Below are 16754 nucleotides of genomic sequence, written 5' to 3'. Positions count from 1 at the left end.
AACAAACACAAATGTTCAACAACACAGGACACAACAGAAACCCTTGGTGTATATTATTAGTGCCTAGCTTCCAGCTGGATGTCATTGCTGCTGACAACAATCCTTGGGCCTAGCAGATCTGGCAGTTTTCAGCCTATGTCACTGTTCATTTATTTCTTCCATACTTTTAAAGATTGAGTAGGAATAGATTACGGAATGCTGTCAAAAATCTCCCATAAATTCAAAATAAATTACACTTGTTGCTCTTCCTTCATCCCCCATGGCCATCTTATCTCACCATAGAAGGCCATCAGGCTGGCAAAGTTTGTCTTCCCCTTCATAAATCGTTATGACTACTCCCAGTCACCTTCTTGTCCTTCATATGTTTGGAAAGTGTTTCTGGGAGGATTTTCTCCATCACCTTCCCAAGGATAGAGGTGAGGCTGACTTGACTGTAGTTCTCCAGATTATTCTTCTCGACAGCAGGGATGATGTCTGATCTCCTCCAGTCCTCTGGAAACTCCCATGATAGCCATGACCTTTCAAAGATAATTATTAGAGATTTTAAATCTCACATAATTAGTAGGTACGTAGAATTTTTAAAGCAGATGATGGGCAGATGCCATGATAAAGAGGATTGGTATAAACTCCTCCACTCTTCAGTGAGCAAATATGGCAGAAATGCATGAGAAAGAGAGAGATATCACTTTCTATTGCTGGAAGAAACTATTGTCTAGAAGATAATTCTGAAGCCCAAATCAGCCATTTATTAGCACTTGATCAGATATGTTCTTGCATCTGTAACAGAGTCCACACCAGAATAAAAGAAAAGGCCCTACTTGAAACATCCTGAGACAGCTTGATAATCACAGACCAATAAGGAGATGCCAAAGAATTTCATGTTACCACGGTCATGATGAGTGAGCCCAGGTTTTCTGTCACTAACAGCAGCCTGTGCCCTAAGTCAGGAAAAGCAGAATCAAAAACAAGCTAGCTAGTAGCTGAAAACACAGGAAATAAAGCCTAGAGCAAAGCTCATGAAAGGAGACGAAGTGATGTCAGGGAAAGATGCTGAACTGGGGCACAGTCTATTGAAAGTAGAAAAAAAAAGATTTGCAGTCTAACCATTCTCTGAGTACATAAAAAAATACCTATACCATGGATAAATGTACTACAGTCACATATATGGGTAAACAAACATGTCCTATAAACTACGGGTTTTACACTGAATTTTCTCTTCAGATTATATCTGTAGGAAACACTGTAGTCATTGGTGCTGTAGTTGCCCTTTTGAGGTGTAAGTGGTTTGTTAACTCCACAAGCCTTGCTGATTGTAATCTGACAACCTAGAAGAACAATGGATAAGAAAAACAAAGACATGCTTTGAGCAGCTCCTAAAATAGAAATGTATAAAACCGTAAGGAGTAAATGCCTTATGTACACGCTTTTAGGATAGTGATATTTAGAATAATTAGAAGGCAGATGTTCTAAAATTCACTGTGAATTTCAATAGGCCATGCTATCAAGGCTGACTACAAATATATAAATGGATCAGAGTTGAGTAAATTAGATTTCTCCTGTAAATTAAATTAATTTTGCTCAGCAAACCTTCTTTAATTATTACTTTGACTGAAAGAGCAGCAGCTACAAAAGCTACAACTAAAGTTTCATGGAATTTGTTAGGTTTAACACATTTTCTTTTTCAAATTAATATTGCATTAATTACGGTTTTGAGAATGTATTCTATTACTACCCGTAAATTATTCCAGAACAATAAACACAATCTATAGTATGTCCAAAAATATTACATATTCTTGCCATCAAAGTAATTACATATATTTGTTGAGATATTTCACTTTATTTAAAACTCATGAAGTGATAAAGGCAACTTTTACCTAATAAACCAACTACAAAGAAAACTCCTTGGTTACCTTCTGATCCACTGAGCCAAAGCCTAGGGTGCTCCACCACCTTGGCCCTTCTCTTTCCCTTTTGTTTCTTCTGTATTTTGTTTGTTTATTTCTCCTTACAAAATGAACACTAAGAAATACTATATCAGAAAAGACCACTTGTGAGAAACCTTCTAAAAAGCACTGAGATATTTTCAGACAAATATTGAAATAGTATTAATGTTTTGTGAAAGTGAAAAAAAAGCTGAAAGATTGTTCAAATATTCTAGGGCTTACCTATGCTAGTTATTTTGCTGAAACAATCTCTAATAACTCCAATATCAATTTTACCCTTATTAAAAGAAGAAAGCCTACAGATGTAGGGAATTCAAGCATTTGTCCCTCATCTTCCTGCTCTGAAATGGCTCCTTTTTGCTTGAAACAACAAAGGACTGACAAGACTACTACTGGTACCACAGCAAGGCTTGAGCAGAAGTTGTCTGTCCACTTCTCTCTTAATACATAATTAAACAATAGCAACCTTTGCCTATAATGAGTACAATGCCATTCCTTACACATTCTGTTAATACAATAGAAGTAACAGTGTAGTAAGGGACCAGCAGCAGGGTATTTGCTGATGCTTTCTAGGGCTTCATTATTCTTGCCAAAGCAAGTTCTAGTTTTGTTCTTTAAAATTCTCACAGAGAAAGGATCCAGTACAGCTTACTTCTTCCTCCCCCACCCCTGCCTTGTTTTCACCCCTCCAAATTACTCTCTTTTTACTTATTTTAATTTTCTTAAAGACGTAAAAAAAGCTCACTAATGACATTTTCTGGTTTGGAAAAAAAGAGTCTCTTATATCACATAAAATATTTTTTTACTTGTTTTGGGAAAAAACAGTTGAAGTCAAACAAAAGTTAACTTTTATGCCACCCATGCACAAAGAGCAGTGTAGCAAGCGCTTTTTGCTTAAGCAACATGGAAAGGGTTACATGCTCTAGGAGACAGAGTACATAAGCAACCAGGATCCTATTTTCTTGCTTGTTCCTGACCTATTTTCAGCCTCTCTTGACTTGTTTTCCCTTCAGCAGTCTTGTTAGATAGGTTTTTGAACTTTTCAGCACAAGGACCATCTGTGAGTGTGTTTTGGACAGCACAGGTTCAACAGGGCTGTGATCTAAGTATGGCTGTCAAAACACTGATGTAATACAAAATAAAGAGCCACCACTATGTTTGATTGCTTAGATGAGTCCAGTCTGTTCCTCCATCTGCATTCTTGCATATGGTCTCTCATACACAGTGCAGTTAATGAAGCTGCAGCATGCAATTTTCTAAGCATGCCCCGGGAGGGAATTGGTTACACACCACTCTGCAGAGGCAGAGAGTGCTGGAGCACAGTCCAGCCTGTAGTTCTGGTTGTTATTATAAAGAGTCACAGATGGACTCAGGAGTGTTGATCTCACTCTGTATTTCAGTGAGGGAAACACTGGGATATTTACAGCTAGCTTCAAGGTCCTGCTCTAATTTAGGGCTAAGGTCCAGTTCCATAACAAAATTCACCTACTGAAATTCAGTATCAATAAGAAGCAAATACATCTCCATGCAAACACAGAAGTTTGGTTTCCTGTAGGCAGAATGATAAGAAAGTTTGAAACAACAGCTGCAAACAGGAGTGCTGAAGGAGCGCTGAAGGAGCCTCCTGGGGGTTCCACTGTGAGCTAGCCTGCATCTAGAATTAGCAGCTTCAGGCCCTTCACAATATCTTTTTGCACTATAAAATTATTTCAGGGGTAAAATAGTATCATAAGCTGTAGAGCTTATCAAAATAGAAAAAAAAAAATTAAAAGCAAGAACAGAATTCATAAGAATTCATAAGGCCACAGCTATTTCCATGATATTCTATTTAACCCATTAATGACTGTTTCAAGACAACCAAACAAAAAGTCTATTCAAAAGAAGGAAGCCTGCCTGGCAGAAATAAATAATAAAGAGATAGAAAGTATTGCTTTATATGCCTGTTACACTTTGGGTAATATTTGAATGTCATCTTTAGGTACTATTAAAAGCTCTGCATACATCTTCGAACTTCAGAAGTTTTGGATGTATAAATGCTCAGACTTTAAATTGCAAGTCCCTTTTATTCTTCTCTTCTACATATGTAGGAAAAATGTGAAGATTAAAACATCAGAAATATTGAACAATGTTCTATAAATTCATTCAGCAAGGTAAGTCACCTTTTTGAAGGAGCTTCAGAAGGATTCATCTGCAAAAAAGAAAAAGCTTTGTGCTGGCCTTCCTTTCTTCAACTGTTCCTGTGAAATGCAGATGTATAGCTGTGCCTCTGAAATACACTTTGTATCTAAAAACTGGTATTGTGAAATCAATCACAAGTCTCTAACCCTTTCCCTTCACAGACTATGGACAGAAGTGAAAGCTTTGGATACTGATAACACAATCAGACATAACCATTCTTCTCCATGCTTCTTGAATGCACATATATTTATTTGTGGGATATTGCTATTCAAATAAAAGTTTTAAAATAAAAATGAGAGAGAATTTGGACTCCATGAATTTCCCATCATGTTATTAGGAAGTGTGGTAGCCACTGGAAACTCAGACTAGAGGAAGTTCTTTACTGCTTTTTAAGAAAAAATGTTTGTTTTCTTACAGTGAAACAAGAACACAACAGTAGCTCATAATAATTATTGTATAACCAACTTACGTAGAGGGTACAAGAGAGACAGACATCTATCAGGGTCTGTATCAAGGTGCAGGAACATACTTAAAGGTAGAAAAGTCTACATAGAAGTGGTACAAGTTTTCAGTGGATGTTCCCATTCAGACAAAAACCAGCCTCAGCAGTAAGTGGTAGTGACAGCACCTCAGTTTGCCCGTAAAATTCATCGAGAAACTTCCACGTTGGAATGATATGATTTAAGACGTGTTTTGGGTCAGCTAATGGAAGCAATATCACTGCAATAAATCTTCTACTATTTCCATAGAGTTTGAGGATGGCTAAAATAATTTTATTTCTGCATCCTATTCCCTTAAATGTGCAACTTAGTGTAGATGATGGGAAAGAGTTAGAGACTCGTAATTCACAACACTAGGTTTTAGACACAACATTTATTTCTGAAGCACAGCTATACATCTGTATTTCAAGACTGTGTCACTTTTCCATTTGTTCCATTCCTCCTGCTCAACTGTCTTTTTAATACCCACCACTCATTCTCTTTTGTTTAGCAAAAACATGAATGCATTGTGTAGTATATAAAAATTAGACACTCTTAAACAAAACCATATGACCAAAAACCCTTTATTTTTGTCAATCTGCCAATACTATTTAGTTATTAAATCCAAAGTGGAACCAAAAGACCACATTTAAGTAAAGATTTATTAGAAAAATATTTGAAAAACATGGATACTTGAATGTTATTATGAGAATATTAAGCCCTTCAAAAATCAGGAGTCCCTGCTTTTTATTACAGTATTTTACTGGAGGCATGCTAAATACCTTATCAAAAAGTGAATTTAAAACAGCAGAAGGGGAAGAATAAATTGCTTTATTCCCAAGAATGCATATTTCCATAAACTCAGTCACTTGTTTTAGGAGATCTGTACAACTTCCTAGAGAGCAATTCCATTTGATGACTAGCATACTACTAGGTATGCTAGTATCAGGTATACAAACTATCAGGTATACAAACCTTATACTTCTAGAACTATACTGTTCTACAGGACAGGAAGAGTCTATCAATAAAACAAGTTAGCTAAACCAACTTCTTTTCTGATCTTTTCCTTCTCCTTCCCACTTCTCCACCATTTTTACCTCCACCTGTAACTCACATATTGACCAAGTAGTATAAAAACTATTAGCTGCTACCGAGTTTACTTGTCCTGCCTGTTTTATGATAACAGTGTAATATGTGCAATTTTCTTAAAAAAAACCAAAAACAACAAAACCCTCCACCAAACAAAAACAAAAGCCACTGAAAAGCTCACCTCAACTGTTTCATTGCAAACATTATCTTGTGGAATTACTAAAGAGTCAAGTGAAAGAAGGCAGAAAAAATAGAAAAAAATATTTTTACTAAGGGATATCTAGTAAAATACAGGGGTCCCATGGAATCAGTTGGATTTCTGTTACCAAATTCAACAAGAGTACAGCTGGGTTTTGCCAGGGGGAGATGACAACACTACACTGCTTTTGAGATTAATGTGCAAGTTGTGTAACATACATGCAGGAGAGGAATTTTGACATTTGACAGAGGTGCAACTAATTCCATATGTGCTTAATGCACAAAAATAGAATATATGCATGGATGCATGTCTTAAACATGTTCAAACTCTATTTTGCTTATCTGTGCAAGGTGTTAGAACTGATGCACTTTAGTAAATAAAACACTCCCAAAAATGTATTTCTAGAAGCATTTGTTAGAAATCATCAGACTGGATCAACTACCTGTGTTAAGAGATTGAATTTGCATCTTTCCTATTCCTTGACAACATGACAACATAGCAGTTATGCCTTCCAGTCTGTCTCCCAGTCTCTATATTCCCATCCAGCCTTTTATTAGCCTGCTATAACCAGTATCTCAGATATCTTCCTTTGCTTTGGAAACTATGTACAGTAAAAACAAAACAAAACAAAACAAACTCAAATGAAAACTAAACAAAACAAACCCCAAAATGTAAAAGAAATTTATATTGCAGACTCTTTGGCTCCTTGACAAACATCATTGCTCCGAGTCTGTTCTGTCAATAGATCACCAACAATCTGTCATTTGGGGACCTGAAATATTTCTATCACCACTGATCAAAAGCCAAGTAGTTCCTCCCTGGATATTTTTAGAGGGAAGACAGTTTCAGGCAGAGCAATCCAACAGCAATGTCAGCCTGAGGACTTCAGTGGGCAGAACACAGCTGTGAAGGAAAACCTGCTCCCCCCTCACTGGCCAGCTCCCCTCTGAGTAACTAGATATAGGGACTTCACACACAAACAGGAAAATCAGGTTCTTTGAAGTGGCTTTGTTCAGTCAGCTTTCCAATGAAATGACACCAGCATGTTCAGGAATCAGAGATGCTAGGTCTCAAAAATCCAAGATGTCCCAAAATCCCAAGAGTGGGTCAAGTTTATGTTGCACTTAACTGTGACCGTCAGGTATAGTGTATTCCTCAAATACCAGTGTTGCACTTGCTCACAAAAAAAAAAAAATTAAGTACAGAAATTTTATTCTGGAAATCAGACTAAATTACTTTACATATCTGTGTAATATTTTACCCACTCTAATCTAAATTGAAGGCATTAAACATGATTGAAACCTGGAATTTTGGTTTACCACACAACACCAGATGTCTCCTCCGTTGAGTTCAAATACTGTTTTTCCAATACACATGAAATAGAAGAAATATTTATTACTCACTACAAAAAAATTCACGTCTCTTACTGACTGCAAAAAAAACCAACACAAAACAAAATAAAACAAAACAGCAAGACCAATACATGCACTGTATCTCTTAAGACTTAGAGATAGAAAAGTAAGAATTAATAAGCAGATTACTCTTGGCTACTTTTATATATAAAGTATTTATGGAGAGGGAACATGTAAGCCAACTAATCAAAACTTAACATCAAGAAAAGAAAGAAGAAATGTAAAGCTTACATTTTACACCATAGCTTTCCACTCCATTCACATATGGTACTTGCTGAACAGATCTATGCTACATAAGATACATGGAATGTAAGGAAATGTTTGTTCCTTGCTGAAATGAGGAGTATTAGCTATCGTTTGGGTGCTCATTATGAGAGTCTGCATTGAGAATTAAGTGCACAGGATCCCAGTGGAAACTGGGAACCTCCATGGTTTGACCAGAATTGCATGCTTTGGAATTTTTTTAATTGAAAAAACTATGTAATGACACATATTAGGAAGGCCTACGTACCTGAGAGTATTAAACAATTGCTTATCAGAATAGTTCCTTATGCTTCACAAATATACCATGGTTTCATGAAACCAAGGATTTTTTGGTATCATGAGTCTGCTTTTAATGCCAGTTCTTAAAATGTGTGATTCTAAATTTACTCTTTGATTAGACATGCATGTTTCTAATTAAGCTCAACCTGTCCATTCTTCTTTGAAGAGATTAAAGCCAGAGTCCTCCAAGACTCCTGAGACTCTGTGCAATAATTTACTTGTTCTTGGTAAAGGCAATAGAAGTCAGAAGTGAAAAATAAGTGCAATAAGCTGCCAAGCTTGTCAGAAACACTTTCAACCAAAAATACATACTACTGAATCTATAAAATCTGTAAGGGACTATCATATTTATTATGGCAGAAAAAGAAGAATTGGTGTTGCCTATCTCCTACGCATTCAACTGTAGGATGATGTAAGTCATCAGTAAAACAAACGTATGTGCAGTAGCTAATCCTCAAGGTCTGCAGCAGATTACAACCCCTTTTTTTTTTTCCCAGAATGGACCAAACTTCATAGTCTGAAAATCACACAGGCATAGCTGAGAAGGATCTGGAATTAACCTAGTGAGATGTAAGCAGGACAGGACTTCCAAACCTTTTACTCAAAATCCTGGGAAGGTAAAATATTGGGAAGGTAAACACAGTTAAACGTCAGAAGTAAAGAAAACAGAAGCCAACAGTCTTCTGTTGCGTTATTTGTAATGAAAATTTTGAGAATGCATTCCATATTTTTGATACTAACAAAGAAGAAATGTGTAGCAGCAGCTCTCTGACCACAGAGAGAAACACAACTTTCCGAGGCATCATTCTGGGAAAAGGCTGCGAGATCAGAGAAAAGAATGAGAAACAATTCTTATCTTAACTCGCTGCACCTGGTATTATGAACATGTGGAATGTGTTATGGAGATTTGTTTACCAAAGGGTAGTTTCTTAATTAGCCAATGGTGATGGTGTTTTAATTTAAGGACCAATCAAGTACACCTGTAGCGAACTAAGATATAAAAGAGCAATGGGTTTCTTAATAATAATATAATATAATAAAGAGATTAATCAGCCTTCTATAATACATGGAGTCTCTGTAAGCTATTACCTGCCGGGAGGCTCCCTGCAACGATAGAGATGCACTATCACACTTCCAAGTTTTGCCCTTTGTACCATCAGATGACATGCATCAGCACAGCAGTGGAAATCCACATATAAATCACATTATTCTTTTAACTCAGGCTTCAAAACCATTTGCAGCAAGAATTCTACAACTCATCAATTACTGTCAACCTCCTTCATTAAAGCACAAACTTTTTCAAATACCCAGAACTTTTTTGTTCTATTCACTGCATTTCTAAGCACACTAGGTCAGACAAGGTTAGGCACTGAACTGAAGGTTCAGGTTACCATCATGTGGTGATCAAGGATACAATGTTTCATCAGAAGTACTCAGAAAGTATCAAATATGACTAATCATTTTGTTAAATTTTTTCAAAATGTTCACAGACTAACCTAGATTTTGATTTGTAAGGATTCACTAGATGTACCACTCTGTATTTAGTGCCTACACTTTTTAGCAGCCCCAACTTCAACTTCCCATAAGATTTCAATTTCTCCATCACACAGAATCTCACCTACTACAGCATCACACCAAACACAAATTAGATAATGCCATTAGGCATGTTCAAAAGTTGTCTTGAAGCTTGGTTGGCATAAGAAATGTGAGAAAGTTATAGTGTAATTAATGTCTCCAAGTACCTGCTTATTTAAAGAACCGACTCTACAAATTCTGGTGTACAAAACAACAACAAGGTTTGTCCAGGCAAGATTTATATGTTTAATTCTGAGGCATTTTCATTGTTGAAAACCTTTAAGTTGTTGTTTCCTTAGATAATCATTCTCCAACCTAGCCTTCTGCCTTGTCACTCTGCTTTTCACTGAATATGAGCATCCATATCTAATGTCATGACATTTTTCACACAAAAAAAGAGCATGAAAAAGCTTTTGCCTTCCCATATGCCAAACAGGTAAAGCAACAGTCAACCTCTTGTCAAGAAAAATAAATTTTTTTGAACAAGAAAATTTGACTGGGACAACAACATGCTTTTGAAGAAACCTGAGCCAACGTGCCAGGATTTGATTAATTTATAGCATTTTCAGAAAAGCTACACTCTTTGCTCACATAAATCTAAACCAATGTATACATTTAAAAAACAAAAAACCAAAACAACAGCACTAAACAAAAAAACCCAAAAAACAACAACAACAAAAAAAAAAAAACCAAAAAGCCCACCTCAAACAAACAAACAAAGAACTATAGCCACTTATAGATCAGCTAGCATATCAGAAGCATACAAATTCATGAATTCCAGCATTTAGGTGGAAAACTGTTACGAAAAACTAAAACGTTCACATGTTCTGTTTATAACATCCAGTGCATGTTTTCTTGCCTTTCAGATACCCAGCTTCAAAAATTGTAGAACTCTCTTGGGAAGCAGGAATTAAAATACCTTGAAACTCATTGTCTGGAGCCTTGAGTTACCTCTCAGACCATCCTTGCCAGTCACCCTTCCAGAGTGCTTGCTGGTTCTGATGGAAAGCACAGTTTTACAGGACAAAGATAGTCATCCTAGTGGAGCTAAAAGGTGCAGCAATTTTCTACCAGCAGACTGAAACTTATTCCTAATTATTTTCCCAAGTATCTTAGACATTTGAATGAAGCTATCTAATATAAATCTGATATAACTGAATATGGAAGGGTTAAGTCTTATTCAGTGGGTTTAAAACAATCAAGAATCCCATCAGAAAATATATTCACACTGCCTGTTTATTTCCTTTGACTCCCTTCAAAAATTCAGCCTTAAAGGGGTATCTTGGCTACTTAATTGAATAACAATTCACAGTCTTTGAACAGGAGAACATACCCATGGCTGAAAAAATATGTTTATGTTACATTAAGCAGGCAAATTTAAGTTACACTGTCAGTAAAAGTAATTATCTTGACCAAAAGGAAGTTGCTCCACTGTGAAGATTTTTGGGAGATGAAGAAATCAATTGTAAATTTGGCAAGGAAAAAAGAGCAGAAGACAAAAACATCGAAAACATAGAAGGGAAAAATGCAAAATCCTCCCCTGCAGAAAGTTTTATGTAAAGCCCTTTTGAGTCTCAGATGTTCTTGATTTTGGATGCTACAAGTCAAACTCTACATATTTGTGGCTTCTTAAAATGAATTAAAACAGTGGAAAATAATAGTTCATTATATAGTAGAATTATTACTATTAACACAATAAACCAGTACAAAATGTAACATTGAACACGGTTATTTTATATATATGAGTTTTAGAAAGCTAACACCATTTTGGCAGCTCTGAGAAGTACAAAGTTTAAAAGTTTCATTGGAAACCTGGGGGGTTTTTTGTGGCAGTTTAGGTTGGGTGGTTTTTTGGGTTTTTTTTCAGAAGCTTTAATAAAATAGGCAACAACCAAAAGGACAAGACAATACATTTTGTTCCATGCTTTATATGTCTTATAAGTTATTGCTTATTATTATAATAGAATTTTGTAAAGTAGAACAGGCAGGTTAAGAGCCAGTAGGATGCACTAGAAGTTACCATGCCAAGAGCAATTTAAACAAATATTAAATGCTTGCTCTCATAGATAATGAAATGTTTCTCTGTTTCTTAGTTCTAGACTAAACTGGCAGTTTATATAAGAAAAAAGAATCTATTAACATGGCAACTGGTTTACATAGAAACAAATAGCATATTTCCTTTTCAATACTATTGAATTTAAATTTTGTCCAGCATAATGCCAGACAATCTGGTCAGGCAATCTGCTTTTACAACCCATTTACTACACAAAGTTAGCACATCCCAAGGGGATAGAAGAAATTGTTTCAGTGTGTCATGGTGCATTCAGATTACTTTCCAGGTGAGCCTAACTACCAAGAAGCCATTTAGCCAAAGGGTTGTGTGGTTCTGCAGTGCATGAGCAGCGGACTACTTACCTGTCCTGCACAGAGACTTCCTATTCATATGAGAGGAAAATACTTTTCCCAACATACCCCTGTTAAAAAAGGCCAAAATTACAATGTTTTTTCCTGGTATAATATCTTCTGTCATGACACAAGCAATCTCTTCTTTAAGAGTAAATGTGGTTTAGTCCAATTTGAGAGTCATTCTGTCACTTAAGAAATTAATTTTTCCATATTTAAAACTGCTGCCTCTATTAAGGTATTTTGTTTACCTGTATGTTATTAATAATTCTACTACTAAACTTAATATTGTGCAGGTAAATAAGCATCAAAATTCATCCTCTAATAGGATCTTACTGTGAGCTTCAAAGAGAAAAAACAATCACTTTCATTTTTGTCAAACCTCAGCTGTAACTTCAAATATCAAACTCTTTTTGACTTACAAGCACAATCAATGAGCATCAAAACCACAGGTCCTTATTTAAGTGAAGAGTACTGTAATAATGCATTTTCCTTATCTTGCTGATACTCCTGAAAACAGTTGCTTCTCGGGTAGAAACATATGCTTGAAATCCTAACAAAGATATGCTGGAATTTCCACAAGTGATCAGCTCTAAAAATCATATCACACTGAACCATGAAATAGAAAATGTACCCGAAATTTAGTGCAAAATTTAACACTCATGAGTTCCGCTGATTCTGTTATCTGCTCCATTTACATGCCAATCTACACCTCTACCTAAAAAGGCTTTTCTTAAAACACTTAAAATAAACTACTCCAGCACTTCTTTCATAGCATAAGTTGATCTTACACGTGTCTTGAGCAACAAATACTCAGCACCAAACCATAGTCATTAAATTGCTACCGTCTATCAGCAAAGGTAAATTATACAAATCAGAATTATGCAAAACATTTTTTTAGTTGCTACTATTTCTGTTTTGTGAAACTGACTGTTAGAGTTCATTATGTGAGGATCAAATTATCTTGGTATCACTATTAAAAAAACCCACAGCAAAAGTCAGAGGCTTGTGTCACTGATGAGCTATTTATTGCCTTTAACATCTATTAAGGCACCTGACAAACAGAACTCGAGAATTGTTGCTGGAGTCCTCTCCCAAAAGCATCTTTCTTATAATCCACAAAAAGTCACGCAACTGGCATTTGGAAATAAATACTTAGCTTCCTACTAGCAGCTTTGGGGGTATTTCCCTCGGCAGGTATCCATAGCACAGCCCGCTACTCTTCTTTTTTTCCCAAGCCTCTCTTACATAACAGACTGCAAAAACCATCTCTGAACAACGTGATCAAGATGTGATCTCCTCTTTTGGAACTACAACATTCAACATAATCACATTCAACCCAGTCCCGAGCTATTAATCAACTTCTTACTAATGACGATGATCGAGATTGCAAGTTCTCTGCAGTTTTGCAGCTGATAGTCAGTCAAGGCTCCCAAAGAATCATGTCATTCACAGCCTGAAAGGAGACAGCTTCACCAACTCAGCTCAGAAATTCGTCTTACAAGGGTATTTGATCATCGTATAATGTTTTGCTTAAATATCACAGCCATTCCAGGTGGTCTGGGTTTAATGTTGGGGCTCCTCCCCAGATAACCTGGGTAAAGGCAACAAAAGCCCGAAAGCCACTTGAGTCTCAGAGGCCCACAAGTAGGATATACAGCAGCTTTCTCTGGAAAGAAAGATCTGCCCTTAACCCCTTCGTGCCATATCATTTATACACTGCCAGCTAACTAGGCTGTCTGAAAAAGATAAACCCAGCCTACATGAGTTACATAATCAGTTTATTTTTTAAGACAGGATGAATATATCCTGAAGTACAGAATGATTAAAGATTTTTTTTCTTCTCTTGATTTTGCAAGAGACACAACAGACTTACATAAACTCCATATAATTCTGGGTTGTCCTCCCTCTGTCTTGAGGTACGTAAGTCTTGACGTACCCTATGGAAAGGTTTGCTACAAAGCACAGTTCAGGCTGACTCACTGTTTTCACTTTACATATAGGCTACCTATAAAGGCTTCCAAAATAAACCTGCAATGTGAAGTTTTTACTTTACCTTGTTATTTCCAATAAAAAGGCATGCATGCTTTAAGGGGCACAGTTATCAGTTACTACAGCCACTAAAGTTAGGAGCTGGGTGTTCAACAAAGAAGCCAATAAATATCTAAATATTTCTTCTAAGTTTTGGATTTTTCTTTTCTGTAAAGCACAGGGTTAACTGTGACACCCTGAATCCAAACAAAGCACACCCTAACAAAGTATAAGAAAATGTAACAGCACAAGATGCTGTATTACACTCTACCGTGTATTCGTCCTTCCAGTCCCTCCAGAGGAAATTTAACATGGTTTCTAAAATTATTCCTCTAACGGGTTTTTTCATTTTTCTCCAAGATCCCTGGCCAGATGAATTTGTGTATTACATGTACTGCCTGTGCCGCTGCACCTCCTTCCTCTGTGGTGACTTGATTCAGCTGAAGCTACGATTTGACCGATCGATGCAAGCACATTACACACCAGAATAAGAGTAAGGTAAGGGTACAGGAAAGAAAAGCATCTCTTCTTTCAGCCATTAAATATAGATCAACGAAACATCACAGCGCACATCGTGGCTCCCCTCCCCACCCCCTCCGCCCGCTCCTCGAGCGCAGGATTTCGCAGACGGTGGCTTCAAAGGAAGAGCACACACCCCACACACCCCTCCGCACACACACACACAGACACACAGACACACACAAGCACAGACACACAGAAACACGCAGCAGCCGTCGCTCGGAGCCGCCCCAGGGCGCGGGCTCCGCGCAGGGCCGGGCGCTGCCCCCGCCCGCGGGTCCCCGGGCCCCTTCATCTTCTTTCTCCTCTTCTTCCTCCTCCTTCTCCCTGGCCCATGACTTCACCGCCGTAACGAGCACATTAGTGCAGGGCGCCGGGAGACACTGTGCCGCGGATGCCCTACATAAGCAACGACTAACGTAGCAAGAAAGGGAGGAAAGCGATGGAGGGGGGAGGCCCGGGAGAAAGAGCCATGAGGAAATAACGCACTTTGTTACCTTTCAGCTGAGGGCATAAACACCGCTCCTCGCAGCCCAGCCCAGCCCGGCAGCCTCGCCGAGGGGAGCAGCGCAGGACCCCGCACCAAGAAGAAATATCACGCAGGCGGGAAGGGTGTGTGGGGGGGAGGGGGACGGACCTGGCACCATTACGGTGCCTGTCGTACTCACCGATCGGCGCCGATTCAGCCTGCTTGCTCCCAAACATATACCAAAACCCAAGAGCAAATCCTCAGTCCGCTAAGCGAGAATGAAGCGAGCGAGCGGGGCGGGGTGGGGGGGGAGCGACGGCTCCGGGCTTCACCGCAAGGTCCTGACCTTGCCCAGCTGCAGCATCTTCGGCTTGCCCCCCAGGGCGTGCGTGTCCGCCCGTGTGCGCCCGTGTCCGTGCAAGCGCGCCGATCCGGCTCCGAGGGGCTCGGCCGCAGGACAGCTGCCCGCTGGCTGCCGGGGCGAGGAGGGCTCGGCATCCACCGCCCCGCCGCTGGGGCGAGGCGCGGGGCCGCTGCTGCTGCTGCGGCGGCGGCGGCTGGGGCAGGCTGCGCGGCGGCGCCGTAGCGCAGCGCGCCGGGCGGGCGCACCGGCCGCGGGATGTGGCCGAAGGAGACACAGCCGCCGCCGCAGCATCTGCCGCCGCCGCGCTCCCGCCCGCCCTGCCTCCCTCCCTCCTCCCGCCTGCCTCCGCCCCTCCCTGCCCGTCCCCTCCCCAGCAGGAGCGCGCCCGCCGCGGCCGAGCAGCCGGCGCTGCTCGGGGGGGACACAGTGGGGCGGGCGGCCCGCCGCCGATGGGGCGCTGCCGCCTGTGCCGGGCGGGGCTGAGGTAGGGCCGGGTCCGGACCCCCAGCCTCGCCGCAGAGGGGCGCGTCCCCGTGTTCACTCAGACCCCCGTGGCCGGGGGGCTCTGATTTATTGGGGAAGGGGAGGCAGGGCGGAGGGCGCAGGTGTGGGAGCGCGCCCTGGGGCGGGGGTCGTCTGTGGCGAGCAGCCCCTCGGCAGTGACCGCGGCTCCTGCTGTCATGGGTTGGGAACTTGAGGTCGGGCAGCCAAAACGGTGACAGCAACAGGGAAGCCAGAGCTCGTTCTCCGGCTCGTGTCTACCTCAGGTCTCTCTTCCCATGCTTGGGAAACCTAGGTGGAAATCCTACCGTGTTTTCAGAAGTATTCTTGCGAGCAAATAGGGTAAGGAATATGGAAGTCATGTTTTACTCCTGCGCACGCTTAACCCTTCGTTGAGAAACTTGTGTGGAATGCAATTGTAGCACTCACCTGAAAGTTGCCACTCCACGGCTCCTTTCAACTCGCCGCTCGGAGTTTTGGTACCGGAGCAAAATCACCCAATTTTTTGGGGTAGTTGCCTGGGGTAACCTCTGCTAACTTGCGCTCGCAAGGGGCTGAGCATCGGCGCGGCCGAGGCGCCCGGCCAGAGCCTACAGCCGGTCATTTGCTGCCCAAACTCGCGGTGCCAGCACCTGCCTCGCAGGGAGGGACCCGCGTGTCCCCGGGCGCCAGGGGCAGCCAGGCGGGCCGCTCCCGTGGGACACGGCGCTCCCATTCATCCATCCCTCCCTCCCTCCCTCCCTCCCTCCCCTCCATCCATGTATCCATCCGTCCATCCCCGCGCCCCTCCAGCCCCGCACCGCGCGGATGAGGCTTGCCGGGCCCCGCAGCGGTGCCCGCGGCCGGGCTGAGCACAGGCGGCAGCGGCGCGGGCCGACCGCCGCCACCGGGCTGCACGGCGACTCGCTGCTGCCACCTCTCGCTTGGCGTTCTCGCAGCTTCCCCAAACTCTGCTGAGAGCAGGAGATCCACCAGGCTGAAGATCCCACTTCTCACCGACGGATGGTTGCGGTGGCTACCCCTCCCTTAATGTCACGGGAAGGCCGAAG

General features: G+C 40.8%; 1 protein-coding gene across 6 annotated transcripts in view; it reads right to left on the bottom strand.

Annotated features, from left to right (window-relative positions):
* Positions 1–15145, bottom strand: part of CTNND2 (catenin delta 2) — a 636038-nt gene extending 620893 nt beyond the window's left edge. For 2 of the 6 annotated variants that reach the window (XM_030971661.1, XM_030971654.1), the window contains exon 1: positions 11834–14400. In XM_030971661.1, the coding sequence (XP_030827521.1) occupies positions 11834–11948 (115 nt within the window). In that variant the 5' untranslated portion in view covers positions 11949–14400. Of the gene's footprint in view, positions 1–11833; positions 14401–14868; positions 14919–15039 lie in introns of those variants that run through there. The other 4 variants (XM_030971655.1, XM_030971656.1, XM_030971657.1 and 1 more) reach the window with 4 other exon arrangements.
* Positions 15146–16754: the final 1609 nt, after the last annotated feature.

This window comes from Camarhynchus parvulus, chromosome 2, assembly GCF_901933205.1.
Source record: "Camarhynchus parvulus chromosome 2, STF_HiC, whole genome shotgun sequence".
Classification (NCBI taxonomy): Eukaryota; Metazoa; Chordata; class Aves; order Passeriformes; family Thraupidae; genus Camarhynchus; species Camarhynchus parvulus.
This window is presented reverse-complemented; position numbering and strand designations above follow the sequence as displayed.